This window comes from Aquarana catesbeiana, linkage group LG03, assembly GCF_042186555.1.
Source record: "Aquarana catesbeiana isolate 2022-GZ linkage group LG03, ASM4218655v1, whole genome shotgun sequence".
Classification (NCBI taxonomy): Eukaryota; Metazoa; Chordata; class Amphibia; order Anura; family Ranidae; genus Aquarana; species Aquarana catesbeiana.
Window position 1 is genome coordinate 551708483 of NC_133326.1, and position 19663 is coordinate 551728145.

The 19663-nt window shown below is 44.5% G+C and overlaps 1 protein-coding gene across 3 annotated transcripts in view; it reads left to right on the top strand.

Moving 5' to 3' along the window:
* Nucleotides 1-502: 502 nt before the first annotated feature.
* SLC6A13 (solute carrier family 6 member 13) overlaps nt 503-19663 on the top strand; it is a 70453-nt gene continuing 51292 nt past the window's right edge. For 2 of the 3 annotated variants that reach the window (XM_073621648.1, XM_073621650.1), the window contains exons 1-2: nt 503-766; nt 18247-18465. In XM_073621648.1, the coding sequence (XP_073477749.1) occupies nt 18252-18465 (214 nt within the window). In that variant the 5' untranslated portion in view covers nt 503-766; nt 18247-18251. Of the gene's footprint in view, nt 767-6348; nt 6583-18246; nt 18466-19663 lie in introns of those variants that run through there. The other variant, XM_073621649.1, reaches the window with a different exon arrangement.

Consider the following 19663-nt stretch of genomic DNA (forward strand, 5'->3'; position numbering starts at 1 on the left):
GGTGAAATAGAGGTAGCGAAGGTGACGATAACAGCCCGCAATAAACCAGCAGCTCCACCGAGAGTTACTGCTACAATTATAATAAATATTTGCTTTTGACTTTAATACCAATTTAAGGCAATCTGGAATTATGGATACAGAATATAGTGATTATTCCAGACACTAACAGAATGAATGGAAAGGGTTATTTTATTTCTGCATGAACTGCTGCATGAAGTGGAATGTGTCCTGGTACCTGGTAAAGCATTAAATTAATATCTGAGACAGGAATAGGAAGATACAATGAGAAAACCGAATTGGACGGAAAGGCTTATACTGCACCATGCACCCATTGGGCAACAGCTGTAGACAGCCAGGGGTTAAATAATCAAGTGATTCCCAGTTGTGTTTGTCCTGTTGCCCCTGCAGGACAGAATTGGCTCTCCTAGCTGCCCTGTGACCCCTCTGCTCTCACTGCTGGACCCTGGAATGTAAGAGGGCGGAGAAGTTTACAATTACTCCTTCGTCCTTTAAATATCTCCAGCTTAGGGATTTGTAGCCTGGTGTTTGGGAGAGTGAAGCTGGTGGGTGCCACAGCCGTGCCATCTCTGCCTTCAGCATGCTTTCCTTCTGTCTGCCACCTCTTATGGTCTGACCTAACCAGCAACTCTTTTTTTGGATATACCCAGGACGCACCCTTCACACCGCTGTGCCTGGTAGCCGGCTGCTGGCACCCTGAAAAGTATCTCGCTGCTGCGCACTTTCCTGCTCCTGTCACCCCAAAAAGGTATTGCTTCTTAACTTTTTTTCCCTTAAAACCTATCTAAGCCAGAACACTTGTGCCGCATACACACGATCGGACTTTCCAACAACAACGTTTTGTTGGCAGAAAATTTGAGAACCTGCTAGCCAACATTTGTTGGCGGAAAGTCCGACAGCAAATGTTCGATGGAGCATACACGCGGTCGCACTTTCTGACAACAAGCTCACATCCAACATTTCCTGTGGGAAAATCTGACCGTGTGTACGCGGCATTAAAGTGTATGTCCAACAAATTTTTTTCCTAGGTTTGGATAAAGTGGGGAAGGATTAGAACCCCTGTCAGGTTTTCATTGCTATTCTTCCTGCCTTTCTGTCCTGGTGACAACGGCTTACCAGAAAGGAAAGGAGGGGAAAAATCTGAAACAGGGACAATGACAGAAACAAAGATCTGACAGGGGTTCTGACCAAATTTCTGAAAAGAAAAATATTTTTATTTCTTTGTGTGTTATTTCTCTCCCATCCTGTCTGGTGAAGCTGGAAAGCAGTAAAACCCTCACAGGGCTTGTAATCCTTCCCCATTCTATCCAAAGCTAAAATCAAAGGCGTTGGCTGGATACACACATTAAACCAAATATGTTGTTGCACAAAATGTTTGAAACCTTTATCAGTTTGATCAAGCCTGGTAACCCTACCAGCCAAATGTATATACAAGCACTTTCCAATGGTGACAACACTTGCTCAATTCAGCTGTGGCGTTGTCACCCTTTCCTGCACTCTCACAAGTTGGACTATAACCAATTGTGGCTAAACAATGTGCTGACATTCTCCAACTCTGGAGCGTGTGCACATCCACAGGAAATTCATACAAAGAGGATGTGCACAACAAGGCCGTGATAGAAACCATAAACTGTAAGGACCTGTTCACATGGGTAGCCACCCACCTAAACACAGCAATGCAGCCACACAGGGCTATACCCATGCCGGCATGTTGCATCATTCGTGTGAATGGGTTCATGCCACAAACTTCCTTCAACTGCATGCAATGCACGTGGTTTCAGTGCCCCTCCTGACTGCCTGTTAAATGCCTCTGAAAAATGATCCTTTACAGATCACTTGTCAGAGGAGCCGCAAGCACTGCCACAAGTGTGACCAAGCTTTTGGCACTCTACAAAACTAAAGTGTAACAAAATATTTTTTGTGAAAAAAAAAAAAAGTGTAACAAAATAAAAAATTAGATACATTATGTAGTCTGTCAGTAGTATTAACACAGCAATTAGGTCAAGCTGTCCATCAAAAGTGAAAGTTACAGAGGTTGGGGCAAACCATACAACACTGCCTGGGGCACTTACAATAGTCAGCTTTTATTCATCTGGTTTAAAGGTTGGCTCATCTTTACCAAAAAACTGCCTATGCAGGTATCTGGCATTTGTAAATAAAAACAAACTGGGTAGCTCTGACTAAGGTTGAAAAAATGCCCTTGTTATAGGTGTAGGCTATTTACATACCTCATGCAGCCTGACTGGAAAACTCCCAGGACGCTGCTAAGAGAAGCCCAACTGTTACTATTCACCTTCACCATCACAGGAGTGAGCTGTCAAATGTTGAACTCAGAGCTACTATATCAGGGGAGAGAAAGCACATATGAGGAGTTTTGAATTAAAGAAAGAGCTCACTGTCCGGCTGTTGATTTCTTTGGGCAGCTGTATGCAACACCTATGGCTCCTGGGTGGGAAATATGCCTGAAGTGTTAGCTGGAACTGGGCTTTCATTTGTTTTTTATGTTAAGGCTGGTTTCATACAAGTTGTCGTATCAGGTCCACCTGTCAGTTTTCCAGGCGGACCTGATCGGACCCAACTATTGTTCTCTATAGAGTGGTGGATGTCAGCGGACATGTGTCCACTGACACCCGTAGGCATCTGATCCGATCCTGTGGAACATAAGTGCAGCGCTCAAAATTAATCTCAATGTGAACTGAAAAAATATATGTAATTAGTGTACATATACATAAAAAGTGCACACAGATAGTCTGAGAATGAACTCAAGACAATACAAACAGTGTATAGATAGATATATATATACACTGAAATATACAAGTGTGATAAACCTAAAATAGCAATGATATACTGAAGGTCATATCAACAAATGTGCAAATAAGAATTATGTGAATAATGTCCATTAATAATATCCAAAGAAAAAAGGTACAAGTCCCTAATGTTTGGAAAGGTGAACCAAACAATAAAATTCTAAATATCCAAAACGTGGTTTAAAATAGCTGACGCTTGAACTGGATGACAGTGTGAGAAAAACGTGCCCAAACTTGCTGATAAGTGATCCACCACCAGAGAGTTAAAAGGCTTACCAGAACGTTGAACCCAAATAGGTATACACCTAATGGGTCAATCAGGCTTGTAGGGCTACACACCCAAGGGACACGACCTCCAACCAGAAGACCAACTCCAACAGTGGACCTAAATAGGGTAGATATTAGACGGAAAACCGCATGGATGGTTTCTCCAATAGGATAAATTTATGAAAAGGAAGAAGAAGTGGGCACATAGTGTAATTCCGTTTTAAATTGGAAGTGATTTATTCATAAAAAAGGAGGAAATACACTCACATTTTAGATGATAAAAAAAAAATGCTTAGAATAAAACAGTGACTTCAGCAGAGCGTCCAGGCGCGTTTCGTCTCACAAGACACCCCAGATGATGTTTTCATTTTTTGCAATTGATCTATTGCTGTGCTAGCTGCTTTCTTACATTGTTTACAGACAGCGCTGTATATTTGCTTTATTTTTTACATTGTTATCCAATCTGATCCTGTCTGCCAAAAACAGACGGATGGGGGATCCATTCCCCATCCATCTGGATTGTATGACAGTTAAATGGAAGTGGACAGGCGGTCCATTTCCAATCCAACCACCCCATAGAGAACAGCGGGCTGTGTCTGTGTCTGCTCTGCATAAGCGGAGCGGACACATACCTGTCATCCACCTGCTCAGCATTATGGAGTACATCTGTGTAAACCAGCAAAAGTCTGTTTTAAAATGCCAAGTCTATGACTGCTCTGTCTACAGTGTGACAACGCAGCTGAACGATTTCACTGCAGAAAAAAAGCATTCTCAACCTGAACAAACAGAAGGAAGCTCTAATTACATCACATGGACTGTGATTTATTACAGCAAACAGTCACTGTGAAGTCCCTGCCCTTTGTGTCCCCCTTTCTAGGTATTTCGCTTGAGAGGGTTTACTCAGAGAAGGCTTACTCCTAGTGACAGAGCGAGTGCATTTAAGTTTGGAGCAGTTCCAGGGTTTTCACCCTGTTAAAGCAAGTGGAATGGATCTACTGGAAGGATCAACAGGTGTTATAGGGAGGACTAGAAAAAAAATTGCAAATGTCATATTGCACTAGATATGTCATTTTGAACTAGATATAAAAGCAGCACTGTAATCATCCTAGAACAGGGCAAAGATAATCCCTAAGGGCTGGGGCATGCTATCATGTTCTGATGCTTTTAAAGTGTAACTAAAGGCATATCTTTTTATTTTTGGATAGAATGGAGAGGTATAAGAACCCCTGTAAGGTTTTTATTACTGTCTCTGTCCCCATTTGGGAAATTCACCCCTTTTTTTGTCCTATTTTCTGATATTGTCGAAGGTGAAATTTATGCCACATACACACGAGCGGAATGTCCGACAAAAAAGAAAAAGTCAGACGGAAGCTTTTCATCGTATATTCCGATCGTGTGTATGCCTCATCAGACTTTTTTTTTTTTAAATTCTGACGGACCTAGAAATAGATGTTCTAAATATTTCCGACGGAACCAATTCCTATTGGGAAAACCGCTCGTCTGTATGTTGTTCCGAAGGAACCAAAAACGATGCATACTCTAAAGCAAGTACGAGACGGAAGCTATTGGCTACTGGCTATTGAACTTCCGTTTTCTAGTCCCGTCGTACGTGTTGTACGTCACCGTGTTCTTGACGGTCAGACTTTGGTCGGACTTTGGTTTGACCGTGTGTAGGCAAGACTGCTTGAATGGAATTCCGTCGGAGTTCCATTGGGGAAACCTTCGGAGTTTATTCTGATGGCAAAACCGGTTGTGTGTACAGGGCATAACAGTTGGCATCAGAAAAGGAAGTGAAGGGACACAGATGGCAAAAAACCTGACAGGGATTATAACCCGCCCTTACGTTATCCAAAACGAAAAAAGTTTTGCCTTTAGTTCTTAGTTCTACTTTAAATGCGCCCTTTTTTTTAGCCAGGTAGTCCGGCACACACAGGTGCAGACTATCTGGAACCAATGCCCAGAACAGGGCACTGACATAGCAACAAAAGGTACAAAAAGAAAAATGTAAAAAAAAAAAAAAATTCATCCATAGAAAATAAAAATGCACAGTTGTGTGTGTAGTTCGTACAAAAGTACGTGTATATCCAATGATATTTACCCTACAAAAGTCCCTCCCTTCGAAGACAGGATAATAGTAGTAGTGAATACATAAGTAGTAATCTACCCCCGGTCTGGACTCATATACAGGTAACAATTACATCGTGGCTGCATTCTCCATCCACTTTGCCCAGACCTTAGGAAACTTACGGGTGCAGCCTCTGTGTGCATAATGTCTTTGTAGAGTGGTAAATATAGTGTTAACCAATTGCTTCTGAAGCACCCTCTACTTTAGGTAGGTGCTAGAAGTAGGATTTTTGTGAGTGCAGGTAAATTTAATCAGGTCTAGCTGTAAGCTAGGCCTGTTTGTTTTGATCTGTGTGGGCTGTAGGGTTGCCACCTGTCCAGGAATCACTGGGACAGTCCGGGTTTTGATCATCATCACCTGAAACCTGGACACAATATTCAGAATGGACTATGGCTCCCCAAGTGACCAAGTACCACAACCGCTGAGTGCATAGGTGTGCACATGGGCCCCACCCCCATACAGGGACAGGAGAGGAGAGAGGGCTTCATCTGCTCCTCCTCCTCCCACCCCTACCCCTCTGTCTGCTCACCCACACTCCAATCCCGGCATTCTGTGCCTCAGAAAAGGGATGTGTGGGCTGGAATTTTGAAGCTTAGCAACCGGCAGATACATCGTGGATGAAAGGTGTCGATGTCTGAGCCTCTATCCTCTGATGAGTGAGCTCACCATCCACTGTCTGTGACTGAAGTCTCCACCCTCCCTCCCTTCTTTCTCCTGCCTCCAAGCGAATGAGTACACTAAGGTAAGGGGGACTCAGATGTAAGGGGTGCTTTGTGGACTCTGATGAAAGGGGGCTTTGGGAACCCTAATTTATAAGGGGGAATGCTAGAAACTCACCAGAGTCCACAGCATTCTCCCCTAAAATGTTTCATGCCAGATAAAGTGTTTGGGTTTGGCTTGAAGAAAAGGTGGCAACCCAAGTGGGCTGGGAGTGGCTTAGTGTAGGCTGGTGACTCACAGATAGCTTCATCTTTCGGTTACCTCCCTCTGGCTTCTAGAGGATTCTAGAAGGGAGGAGGGCAACAGAGGTGGAGCTGTCTGAAGGTGTCTCAGGGAGCTCTGACCAATCCTCAACTAGTATTGGCAGGGGGCAGGCCTCCTTGGTATACCCAGGGTCAGCCCAGCTGGGGAGGAGTTGTCGGGTGGAAGAAGCTGGAACACTAGGCTGTCGGACCTTTGGGTCACTCCCCAGTCTGGCGGGGGTGACCTTGGGCCTGAAGGGTTCGGGTGAAAGTTAGAGCCTTTCTGAGAAACAAAGAAGGATCTGGACAGGAGGCACAAAGAGGAACTGAGAAAGACAGCGGGAGCTAGTGTTGCTGGGCAAGTCTCTAGGAGGGATCCCCTGGAGTGCAGCCAGGAGGGCTGGTGAGTGACAGGCACAGTTGGGAGAGCTGGGGAGGCATGCCGGAGCGGACTGGGAGTGTGCAGTCTGAGATGGATGTAGAGCCAGCAGGAGAGACTGCGATGTCATGGGCAGTGAAGTCGGGCAGCTGCAGTCAGGAGGGCTGGCAGGGCCTGAAGAGGACTGACTGGGAGCAGTAGTCGACCAAAGTACAGCTAGTATTAAGGACTTTTCTTCTACTATTTGTTGCTACACTAAAGGGGCCCACGGTCCCTGCCTGCAAATGGCAGTTGCTAAGGCATGACAAAGTCTTGGGAAATTATTTTACAATATTACCAGCTGTAGAAGAAGCTGCAAAGCTCTCCATACACCTAAAGATTCCCCATCCATGCTAAACAATGTGGATTGAGGAATTTCCCTCTGCCTGCCATTGTATTCCAATAGCTGGGACCCACGCCTGTCAGGAAACCCAAATAGTGATTGTTAGGGTTGCCACCTGTCCGGGATTCACCCGGACAGTTCAGGTTTTAAATCATGTGTCCGGGTTTCAGGGGGCTGTCTGGAGGCAGGTTCGGCATCACTGGAATGCAAGGTGAGGATGTCAGCAATAGCAATTTGACCACAATCACTGTTCGATGCGGCAAGCTATGCGCACCACATTACTACACTCCTTGGGGCACCCAAAGGTGTCCCAGGCTGCTAAAGTGTTCAGGTTTGGCTTAAAGAAAAGATGGCAAGCCTAGTCACTGTGTAGCTGACTTTTTCCCACCAAGCTCCTTCAATTTCTCAATTAAAGTTTGTAGATCCATGTGCGTTAAGTAGGACCACCATGACTCACAGATCAGCTGATTCAAAGTAATCTGCTAAAATTCGAGCCATATATAAACAGTATAAGGAGGTTTAGAAAAGGTACTCGGTCTTACTGTATGGCACACTAGCTTGATGGACCTTCCGAAAATTTATTTGGGCATAGTTATCTACATGTTCTTTAAAATGGTAATAAACTCAAAAGCAAAAATGTACTTACTTACCATCCTTAGATGTGGTGGCTGCATTTGTCTTCTTTTTTTTTATGCTTTTTTTTCCCCTCTGTTTTCACCTGATGATCTGGCCGCCAGTAACACACCTCCTGTAAGAGTGCCTCCCTCTGGATGAAGGAGCACAGAGGGCACCTTTGGACAGCAGCATTTTCAGTCTAGGGGTAGGGGAGTATTAGATGTACTAACAAATTTAGATACACTCAGACCGGGTTCAAACTATTGTGAATTGGATTCGGGATCCCCGCATCCAATTTGCGAAAGCAGGAGATTGTGATTGGCTCTCTATGGAGCCGGTTCACATATCTCCGATGTGGCTCCAGTGCGAATTTGCACAGGTGTCCTGTGCGTCTTTTGGTCTGTTTCAGGTCCAAATTCAGCCCAAAATTCAGGTTAAAATTGGACCTGAAACGGTGAACCAAGATGCACCGGACCCCTGCTGTGAGCTGCATTGACACGCATTGTGAACTGAGCCTAACACATTGAAGCTATACAACAGCTAATACTTTATAAGCAGTTACAGCAAACAGTTTTTTTCCTTTTGGGATAAAGGTTTTACATATGTAAATAATAGCTGATCATTGTATGCACCTCTGTCTGTGTTAAATGGTTTGTCTTATGCCTGTAACTGCTAGAGAGAGCTGGTTCTTTTGAAAAACAACAGACTTACTGGCCAGATCACCCAATGAAAATAGAAGCAAGAAAGCCTAAAAAAGGAAACTAATGCAGCCATTGCATCTAAAAATTGGTAAGCTACAATATAATAAACGTTTGCTTTTAAGTTTAATACGACTTTATTATTTTATTTTTTTCCACAAGTACAATAGATGTAAACAATCTTAACAGTGAATAACATTGTGTATATAAACTTAAGAACAAAAATGTAATACAGTGGGGTTGATTTACTAAAGGCAAATAGACTGTGCACTTTGCAAAGTACAGTTGCACTCTGCAAGAGCAGTTGCTCCAGAGCTTAGCAAATGAGCAGAAGCTTTGCTGGCTTCTATCATCCAATCATGTGCAAGCAAAAATGCTGTTTTTTTTCCTTGCATTTGATTGGGTACTCTTTGTAAAATGAAGCCTTACCTCATTTACTAAACCCTGGTGCAACTACATTTGCAACTACATTTGCAGAGGGCAACTGCACTTTGCAAAAGTGCACAAGCTATTTGCCTTTAGTAAATCAACCCCAGTATACTGCAGTTTACAAAAACAGTTTACGTGGGGAGAAGGATTTTAAGGTACCACAATATGACAAAGTAAAAGTATCAATAAACGATACCCCTGTAGGGGCTGCTGAGTGTTGTGGTCCATCTGTCACCCTGCCCAACCAGGCACACAATTTCAAGCATCCAGAGACATGAAACAGTCCTTGCACTTGTTTTTTTGTATTTTTATTGAGGGGTATTAAACTTGGATAGTGTAAGGGAGTATGGGATGCCCACTTGATTGAAATGTAATTTACACAGGACTCAACGTATATACACCTCAGTATACACTTCCTCACTTCTCTCCAGCACATCACTTGCTTGCAGACTATCTCTCCTCAATACCTCCAACACATCACTTGCTTGCACTTCCCAGACCAGCTAGCACTGATTTGTAGGCCTGACACTGGCTCAGCCAGGCCTAGGGTAAATGCCCTTTGTAGGCAGGGACTGCGGGCCCCTTTAACCTCCCTGGCGGTTTTCCCGAGTGTGGCTCGGGGTTAAATTTTAGCACCATTAGTGGTAACCCCGAGCCACACTCAGGATTGCATTGCAAGATAAAAAATGGGGGGTAAAAAGTCCTTGAATCCACACTCACCAAAGTAGCAAACAGCAAATGGAGTAGCAGCCGATTCGTCAATATGTGACGGGATACCTGCCCTAAAAGCAATGGCACTATATCAACAACAGAAAGAGGAGACAAGGGAGTCCCCAGAAAGCAAAAAAGGGGAATGGTCAACTACGGCTTATGGTACCATAAGCCATAGTTGACCATTCCCCTTTTTTGCTTTCTGGGGACTCCCTTGTCTCCTCTTTCTGTTGTTGATACAGTTGCATTGCAAGATCCTGGTGCGGTATACTTACCTTGTCCCCAGGATCCTGTGATGGCCCCCTGCTGTGTCTGCGGGCTCTGTCCTCCGCCCGAAGCCTCTATTATGTAAAAATCATAATACATACAGTACAGTGTAATCTTACAAATTACATTACTGTATGAAAATTATTTCACATCCCTTTTGTCCCCAGTGGTTTGTCCAGTGTCCTGCATGAAGTTTTATATGATATATACTGTTCTTTCTGCCTGGAAACTGGAGATTGTCCATAGCAACCAAAACCGTCCCTTTACGTCAAAAGTGGTTTTAGACCAGCTAGGAAACAGCGATAGTAAATTAGAACACTCGCAGAATTGAGCAATAGTGAATCGTGGGGAAATTAATTTTATTATTATTATATTATTAGTTTTTTATAATTATTTATATTTATTTATTATATTATAATTTATGATTTTGTGTTTTAAACTTTATCATACCCGGGATATCTACTAGATTCTTGTTTGGACAGATTTAAGTGTGTTATTGCTAAGAATTACAGGCCTACAATATATAAAATCTGGCATAATCATACCGCCAGGGAGGTTAATGTAGCAAAAATATGGTAGTCCACATTTTCAGGACCTGCCAGCCCTCATGGCTGCAGCTGCCTCTCTCCACTGCCCGTGACACCCCAGTCCACTCCTCTGGCTCTGCACCCATCTCAGACTGCACTTTCCCAGTCCACTCAGGTGTACCTCCCCAGTCCTCTCCATGTGTGTCACTCACCAGCCCTCCTGGCTGCGACCTGTTGTTCCTCTCCTGGCGACTTTGCCTGGCAGTGCTCTTCCGCTGTCCTCTCTTGCACCTGTGCCACCTGTCCAGGACACCTCTGTGTGTCGTGAGAAGGGTCCTGTCCACACACGAGCCCCAGGCCCAAGGTCACCCCCCCAGACTGGGGGGCTCCCTCAAAGGCCTTACAGCCTAGCACTCCATCTCCAGCTTCCACACTGAACAAGTCCTCCCCAACTGGGCTGACCCTAGGTATTTAAGCAGGCCTGCCCCCTGCCAATCCAAGTTGGGGATTGGTCAAGGCTCCTCAAAGCACATCAAACAGCTTTACCTCCCCTCCCCACCTCTCTTCTTTCTTTCCCGATAGTACCAGAACTTATCTGGAAAGAAGTGGGAGGTCTTGATGATGCTGCTTTTGAGTCACCAGCTCTACACTGAGCCACTCCCAACCCAGATCAAAACAAACAGGCCTGCCTAAATATACCTACTCTGCCAAAAAAACTATTTACCTCCATCTAGCAACCTAGAGGGTGCTACAAACTACAAAGCTTTTATTGGTGTAAAACATGAAAGAAAGACCAACAATGCATTGCTTACTGACTGGATGGTGTGATGATGCTGTTAAGCCTCTCTCTTGTGTCTTTTTATGGACTATAATTATTGGCCCGATTTGGATCTTTTTTGATCCATATCTTGATGCCCTCTGATTGGATTAGCACCACTTTATCACCACAACTCATCATTTGAGAGTTTGTTGACTCTTTGGGTTGGTATATCTTTTGGAAGCTCCATGGGTATCGCTTGTGCTGTACCAGACTCACACCTTAAAGCCTAGTATACACTAGTAGGTTTCTTTTGTTCAACCCAGCAGGGCTTAATGAAAAAAAAAAACTAACAGCTCTGGAGGAGCCACTGTACTAACCATGCAATGTTAGTACAGCGATCTCCCTTGCTGTTCTATTGTGTTCTGACAGTGGGACGGCCTACCCACCAGAACACTCCGGTCAGCACTCTCAGCCATCGGTTGAGAGCGCTGATCGGGAGTTGGCCGGAAGACCTTTTTCGATCATGCCCCATAGACCGCATGGCCAGCTTCTGTCGAACCAGATGCAGTACACATGGGCAGATGCCGCCCGACATTCAGCTCGTGTGTACTAGGCTGTAGAAGACTCATGCTTTTTGTGAGTTGAAACATGTTGGGATCTACTGTATATACACACTTTAGGCAATCTTTGTCATACTGAAGATACCTTTTCAGTGGTGGTTTAGAATCACGCTTTAAGCTGTTTATATGTATATGAAAATCATGATGTTTAGACTGTTTGTCTTTCTGTAATCTTATACACTAATGAAACTTTGTCGTTTTTTATACTTTTACTTTGTCTTTTTGTGGTGCCTTAAAATCCTTCTCCTAATGTAAATATGTTTTTTAAATTATTGTTTATGACAGGGGTCGACTACCTATGACATTTTCTTATGATAACAATCGATGCTGCTAAGAAGCCGCTCGCCTGTTTTCCCAAGCAGTGGGAGGGTACGCCCCCCCTCCCGCTGCCTTCCGCAGCTCGCGCGGGCTCTCCCGTCCCACTGGGAGGTCCGAGCGACCAGCCGGGGCCTCCGCCGGCTGGCTGGAGACCAGAATGAAGCTGCAATGTGCTTCGATCGGGTCTCGGATTTAGTAACCCGGAAGCGATGTCATGACATTTACAGAAGGTTTACAGATAGGGTTGCCACCTGTCCAGGATTCACCCGGACAGTTCGGGTTTGGAATCATTATTGATATATAACATTATTCAGACTGGACTATGGCTTCCCAGCTGCAGTTATCTAAGCTTAGAGTGTCTGTTACACTCTTTCACACTGCCCAAAGCCAGCACTAACAATTACCCCAAACACAGATGGGAGAGAGGAGAGAGGGCTCAATCTGCACCTCTTCCCCCCACCCCTACCCCTCTGTGTTTGCCCACACTCCAATCCCCGACGCTGTGCCTCAGAAAAGGAATAGAAATTTGAAGTCCAGCAGCCTCAGATACATCTGGATGAGAGGTGCTGACTGCCAACGGGTGAGTGAGCTCACCATCCATCCCTGTCTGTGACTGAAGTGACCGAAGTCTCCCCCCTTCTCTCTCCTGCATCTGAGGGAGTACACTAAAGTAAATCAGAGTTCTCAGAGTTCCCCTTTACACCAGAGGCCACAGTGTTTCCCCTTACATCAGAGTCCCCTTAAATCAGAGTCTTCTCCGTACATCAGAGTGCTCAGTGTTCCCCCTTAAATCAGGGTTCCATGAGCATCCCTTATGTTAGAGGCCCCAGAGTTCTCCCTTACATCAGAGTCTGTAGAGTCCTCCCTTACATCAGAGTCTGTAGAGTCCTCCCTTACAGTGAAAGGGAACTCTGTGAGTTCAGATGTAAAAAGGGGGACTCTTGTTATTAACTTCATATGATTAGAAATGTTATTTAATAGCAAAATATATGTATAGTTTTTTTCTATAAAAAACTTGCTGTGGGCTGCAAAAATGTTCGGGTTTAACTTGAAGAAAAGGTGGCAACCCTATTTACATAAGACTTAAAGGAGCCAAATTTAAAAAAATGACAGTATTCAAACTTGGCGCTTTGAATGCTTTTAAGTGCAAAGGAGCGATTTGGGGTCTCATATACACAGATCCCTCCATAAAGAGTACCTGTCACTGACTATTACTGTCACAAGGGATGCTTACATTCCTTCTGACAGCAATAAAAGTGATAAGAATTTTTTTTTAAAGGGACAAAGTAAACATAAAAAAAAAAGTAAAACATTTAAAGCGCCCCATCCCTCTGTGCTCGTGCGCAGAAGCGAACACATATATAAGTCACAACCGCAGAAGTAAACAGTGTTCAAACCACACATGTGAGCTATCGCCACGATCGTTAGAGTGAGAGCAATAACTCTAGCACAAGACTTCCTCTGTAACTGCTAACCTGTAGAAATTTTTAAAGCGTTGCCTATGGAGATTTTAGTCCATAGTTTGTCGCTATTCCACAAGTGTGCGGAATTTTTAAAGCATAACATGGGGGGTTGTGTAATATGCAGGGGGGGCTCGGTAGGGGGGAATGTGTGATGTGCAAGGGGGGCTGTGTAATACTCGGGGGGGGGGCCTGTGTAATGTAAAGGGGTCCAGAGGTACGGGGGCTGTGTAATGTAAAGGGGTCCAGAGGCGCAGGGCTGTGTAATGTAAACAGGTCCAGAAGTGCAGAGGGTGTGTAATGTAAAGGGGTCCAGAGGTGCAGAGCTGTGTAATGTAAAGGGGCCCAGAAGTGCGGGGCTGTGTAATGTAAAGGGGTCCAGAGGTGCGGAGCTGTGTAATGTAAAGGGATGCAGAGGTGCGGAGCTGTGTAATGTAAAGGGGTCCAGAAGTGTGGGGACTGTGTAATGTAAAGGGGTCCAGAACTGCGGGGGGCTGTGTAATGTAAAGGAGTCCAGATTATTATCTTCATTCATTAGCAGGTGAATGCGCCCCTCCATGCATTCACATACATTGAATCTGGCCCTTAAGTGCAAAAAGGTTGCTGACCCCTGGTTTAGGATGTGGTATCTTTCAGAGGTGGGGGACTCGAGTCACATGACTTGACTCGAGTCAGACTCGAGTCACCTGTTTGAGGACTTGCGACTTGCTTTACAAAATTAAATAAATGACTCGACTTGACTTTGACTTGTCACTAATGACTTGCGACTTGACTTTGACTTGGGCTATTTGACTTGCAATGACTTGCAATGACTTGGCACCACCAGTTCTGTGTCTTGGCCTAGGCAAAAGCCGCCCCCCCCCCACAAAAGAAAGCTTCCCCGAGTCCCGGCTTCGGGGTAGATCAGTATTTTGACTTAATTTGTGACTTGACCAAAATAAATGACTTGACTTGACTTGCTTGACTTCTAGCAGGGACTCGCCTTGACTTGCTTGCTTTTCGCCACAGTAACTTGGGACTTGCTTATGACTTGAAGGTTAAGACTTGAGACTTGCTTATGACTTGCACATGTGTGACTTACTCCCATCACTGGTATCTTTAGATCATATTGGTCTAGTAAAGGCACAACTGAAAATATTGAAGCTTACCAGACCTTATATGTGATTGCTGTTTTAGTTTTCTTTTTTCAAGCTTTTTTCCCTTTTTTTTTACTTGGTGGTCCTGCCAGAAACACACTTTCTGCCCTGGGGTGACAAAGATCACTCACTGTAGTTTATGCACAGCTCTGCGTACACTGAGAACAAGCAGGTAAGAATACTTAAATGCAGAAGAGACATGTCTCTTCTGCATTAAAAATGCTACCAGTTCACAGGTTTTAATTAAGTGAGTAAAGTTCCACCCTATTCCATATAAGCTTTAACATATTAATGTCATTCTCTTGCAACCCTGCCATGAAAAGCACTTCCTCTTGTGGGGTGACAATGCACTCTCCCTGTCTCTTAGTTGTACTCCTGCATTGTCACCTTGCTATACTGATAAACATGATACACTGTGCACAGAATACACTAAATATCATCTAGTTAGGGTTTATCTATTCTTTAAAGTGGTTACAAATCCTTACATATACTCACTGAAATAACAAGCCTCAGGTGGTACACAGAGATACAACTAATCCTCCAACATAAGTTGCACCTGTTTATCTGCTGCCCTCTCTTCTACAGAGCTATTCAATGTACACAGATTAAAGGCTATTTCTCAGCTCCAGAAAGCAGGGGGCGGGAATCTGATCTCACACACTGCACAGCATACAGCAGGGGTAGGCAACCCCCGACACGCAAAGCCTCTTTTGCTGACACTCAACTCCCTCCCCAACAGCAGAGCAGTGCAGGGAAGTGTCAGTGAGACGCTAATGCATTCCAATCTCACAATTCCCCATGCCGCACCTGCACTGAGGGGGAGGCACTGTGCTCCACACACATTGGACAAACGATGGGAAACATTGATTGGTTATCTAACTTTTTTGTATGTGATGGGGAAAAGGTCGGGTGCAGTTCTGCTAGGGGGGGCGGTCCCTGTTTCTAGGAGGAGGAGGACTGTCATTGGCCACTGCCAAAGCCAATCACAGTCCTGCTAGCCCCACCCACCATCTGGAGGAAGGTGACTCGCTTGGTTGCCACTACCAATCTCAAAGAAGGGATTTCACTGTGATTGAGAAAAACACAATCAGGTGACAGTTTGTGGAATTACTGTTGAGCTTCTGGGAACTTTGTTGGGAAAAAAATATATATATATAAAAAAACTTAATAGAGAATAGTAATGCAGAACACATAGTGCCCCTCACCCTCCTCTCAGGCCCTGTTCTGAGCCACATTCCTGTCTGAGTAATATGTCCGGGTTTCAGGTGGACTGAAACCCAGACACATGATTCAAAACCTGGACTGTCCAGGTAAATCCTGGACAGGTGGCAACCCTAGGTTACAGTGGTGGGGCAGAAGAGCAGGGGGTACAGAGGTATGACAGATGTACAGGAGGTAAAGTGGTGGGGCAGATGGGGAAGAGGTTTACAGTGGTTGGGCAGAAGTGCAGGAGGTACAGTGGTGGGAGAGATGAGAAGGGGGTGCAGCGGTGAGACAGAAGAGTACAGTACAGTCATAGGGCAGATGAGTAGGGGGTTACAGTAGTGGGACAGATGAGAAGGGGGTTACAATGGTGGAAAAGATATGCAGGGGGTTCAGTGTTGGGGCAGATGTGAAAGAGAGGTGCATTAGTGGGACAGATGAGCAGGGGGTTACAGTGGTGGGGCAGAAGAGCAGGGGGTACAGAAGTGGGGCAGAATATACCTAGTTTTGACAGGTATCCGCCCGCCCCTCCCCCCTGAAAGGTGCCAAATGTGGCAGGGGAGGAAGCAAACAGGCGGAGCTTACCCTTTAGGGTGGAGCTCTGCTTTAAGGCTAATGGAATTTATGTCAGGAGTTTGTAAGAAGGAATAATAATGACATTCCTGGCAGGACAGATGTCCACTTGAGGAAGTATTTACAAAACTTTATGAAATACAAAAATTGAAATGTTTCAAATCCTAATCTGCTTGTGCTTTGTAATTACTAAAAAGATATTTATAACAGATCGAGATGTTGTGTGTCTGGTAGACAATATTACCGTTAAATAGCCTCTGTTGTCTTACCCTTGATGAAACTTTAATGCTGTATAGACCATCTTGGAAGTTCCTGGTCTCTGACTTTAATCTGAATTGATAATAACTTTCTGATTACACTAAACTAGCACCCTCCCCTAGTTATGTTGTTAGGCTAAATTTTGTTTTTGGCCTCACTGTAGTCAGTGGAGCAGTAATCTATTGTTGGTCAGGGCTTTCTAAGCTTTCTAAGCTGGGTGTTTGATTTCTCCTACCTGCTTCTAGAAAATAGGGAAGGGAAGATCAAATATAGGGATGAGCCAAACACCCCCCGATACAGTTCGCACCAGAACATGCGAGCAGACAAAAAATTTGTGCGAGCATGCGAACACATTTAAAGTCTATGGGTCATGAACATGAAAAATTAAAAATGTTAATTTTAAAGACTTATATGCATTTTCCTGCGGCCTGCCAGGTTGCATGCTCAGATAAGGGACTGGTATGGATTTTGGGGGGGGACCCCCACGCCATTTCTTTTTTAAATTTTGGCACAGGGTTCCCCTTAAAATCCATACCAGACCTGAAGGGCCTGGTATGGATTTTGGGGAGGACCTCCACACCATTTTTTTTTTAAATTTTGGTGCAGGGTTCCCCTTAACCACTTCAATACACTGTGTTATATAAACTACACTGCCTGCACTGACTGAATATAGAGTCTACACTGAATATATAGTCTACGCTAAATGCAGAGTATAATATATATATATATATATATATATATATATATATATATATATATATATATATATATATCAAATACACTGCCACTAACTAACCTGCCTGTCTGATCTAGCTCAATCTATCTCCGTCCACACACTATACACGGCCGCAATGTAAGCAGCCTTATATAGCGTGGGGCGTGGACTTAGTCCCCCTGAGCCTTGATTGGCCAAAGGCACCCTGCCTTTGGCCAATTATGGCTCTCTCAGCAGAGCGTGCTGTGATTGGCCAAAGTATGCAGGTCAGGTGCATGCTTTGGCCAATCATCATACAGCAATGCACTGCGATCTCGCAGTGCAATATGGGGCGTTCCGCAGTGCTCGAATTTCCCCGCGAATGCCCCATAATATTCACTGTTCGGCGAACGGGCGAACACCCGATGTTCAAGCTCATCCCTAATCATATATTCAGTGATGAATATTTATCATGTCTCAGCCAAGCCCTGGAGGGGGTGGGGGGTGTCCAGAAGGTGGTTGGGGAGGTGATAAATATCTGGGAGCCCTAGCCAGAGTGTTCTTCCTCTGCTTTAAGGGTTCAAGTTTTCATGGGGCTGCAGCTCCTGGTAGGCAGCTAGAGGCCTCAGCAGGTGCTAGGCTGAGGGCCGGGAGAAGATTACTAAAGGGACTTTTGCTGGAGGGCACTGTCCTAGAATCCTGGTCTAGAGAAAAAGCTTTATCTCCCTCACTGAGGAATTACTGGTGGAATCTGGGTGACAGACAACTCATGTAATATTGAGTCCTATTGATTCTAGTGTCATTTGGAGTATCCTTAACTTTTCTCTGACCCTCTCTCCTGTTTCATGGTATTCAGAAATTAATTCTAAAAATGCATCCACTAGCCTGAGCTTGAATTGCCAGTATGCATGAAACTGTGCTTGTGGCCGGCAGCCTCTGTATTAGCAAGGGAGACATGGGGTAATCTACAGGGACCCCTTTGGGGGTGAGTGCTATGCTAAGCTTGGACCACAGACCATGTCTGCTTTCTCTTCCAGGTACCATGGACAACAAGGTCCCGGGAGCCGTGGTGAATGGGGAATCCTTTCCAGCTCAGCCACTGATGGAGAAGGAGCCTCAGGAGGTGACCGAGCAACACATGACAGAGAGAGGACAATGGAAGAACAAGATGGAGTTTGTCTTGTCGGTAGCTGGAGAGATTATTGGATTGGGGAATGTATGGAGATTTCCTTACCTTTGCTACAAGAATGGAGGAGGTACGTCACTGCAACAAATACAGACTTCTTAAGAGCAATGAGGATGTGTCGGGTTTGCCTAAGGGCCTTTGTTCACTTCAAATGGGTTTAGCATTTTCATTCACTCATTTCAAGTCTATGGGAATGCAAAATCTCTTGAAACAAGTCAAGTGCATTTCAGAAAGAGGTCAACTGCAGGTCAAATACACCTGTCAATGATTTCTGATTGATCTCAAAAGCATTTGAAACTGATGTCATTGACACAAGCTCAAAGCCTTTTTTTATTGTGTTTTCCTCTGTTTCCTGTATTAGTTTGTTGTAAAAAGACTCAAGCTGCAATTTATACTCCATAGAGGATGAGTGATTAGATCAGTGACTCCTCTCCCTCCCTTTATATATCTGCATCTGAGGTTTCAGTCAGGCAGACCGAGCAAGCCTGAAGGCCCTGAAGGCAGCCAGCTATCAACCACTAAGCTCTCTCTTTAGGTAACCCATTGTCATACTTTGTGGTTTGCTGTGGTGGTAAAAATGGGTCATATGCATTTTACTGGGCTGTTGCAGTATGTTGGCACAAAGAATAAGCTGACTGTGAAATCAAAAGGGAAAAGACAAGCGCAACCTCCATAGTGTAGTAAACAAGGTGAACAATATTTATTAATAATTAAAAACGCACTCGCAAAAGGAGAGCTTGTGCAAAGTGGTAAAGTCAAAGTTGCTGCTTCGGCCGCGAACATGGGGAGAATAGCGCAGAAAGACAACCTGAACAGGGATGGAAGCCAGAGCCTGGATTGAGAGGATGCCTGACATCGCTAGGAGTGCGCTGGGAAATAGGAACATGTTTCAAAGCATGTTGCTTCTTCAGCCTAAAAGTGTCTACCTGCCAAAAATAAATACAGCACTATAGGGGTCGGTCCAGGAATGGCTGAAACTGCTCACCAGGAGGGTCAAAATGCCACAGTTCTTAGTATCAGGAGCCAGCTGGAGCCACGAGTGTAGGAGCAAGGGGTGAACTGCTTCACATGTCATATATACTAATAAGAGCAAATAATGAAGTTGTGGTTGTGTCATAGTAAAACATATATATACACAGTGCCTTGAAAAGCCCTTGAAATTTTCCAAATTTTGTCATGTTACAACTAAAAATGTAAATGTACTTTACTGGAATTTGATTCAATAGACCAACACAAAGTGGCACATAATTGTGAAGTGGAAGGAAAAT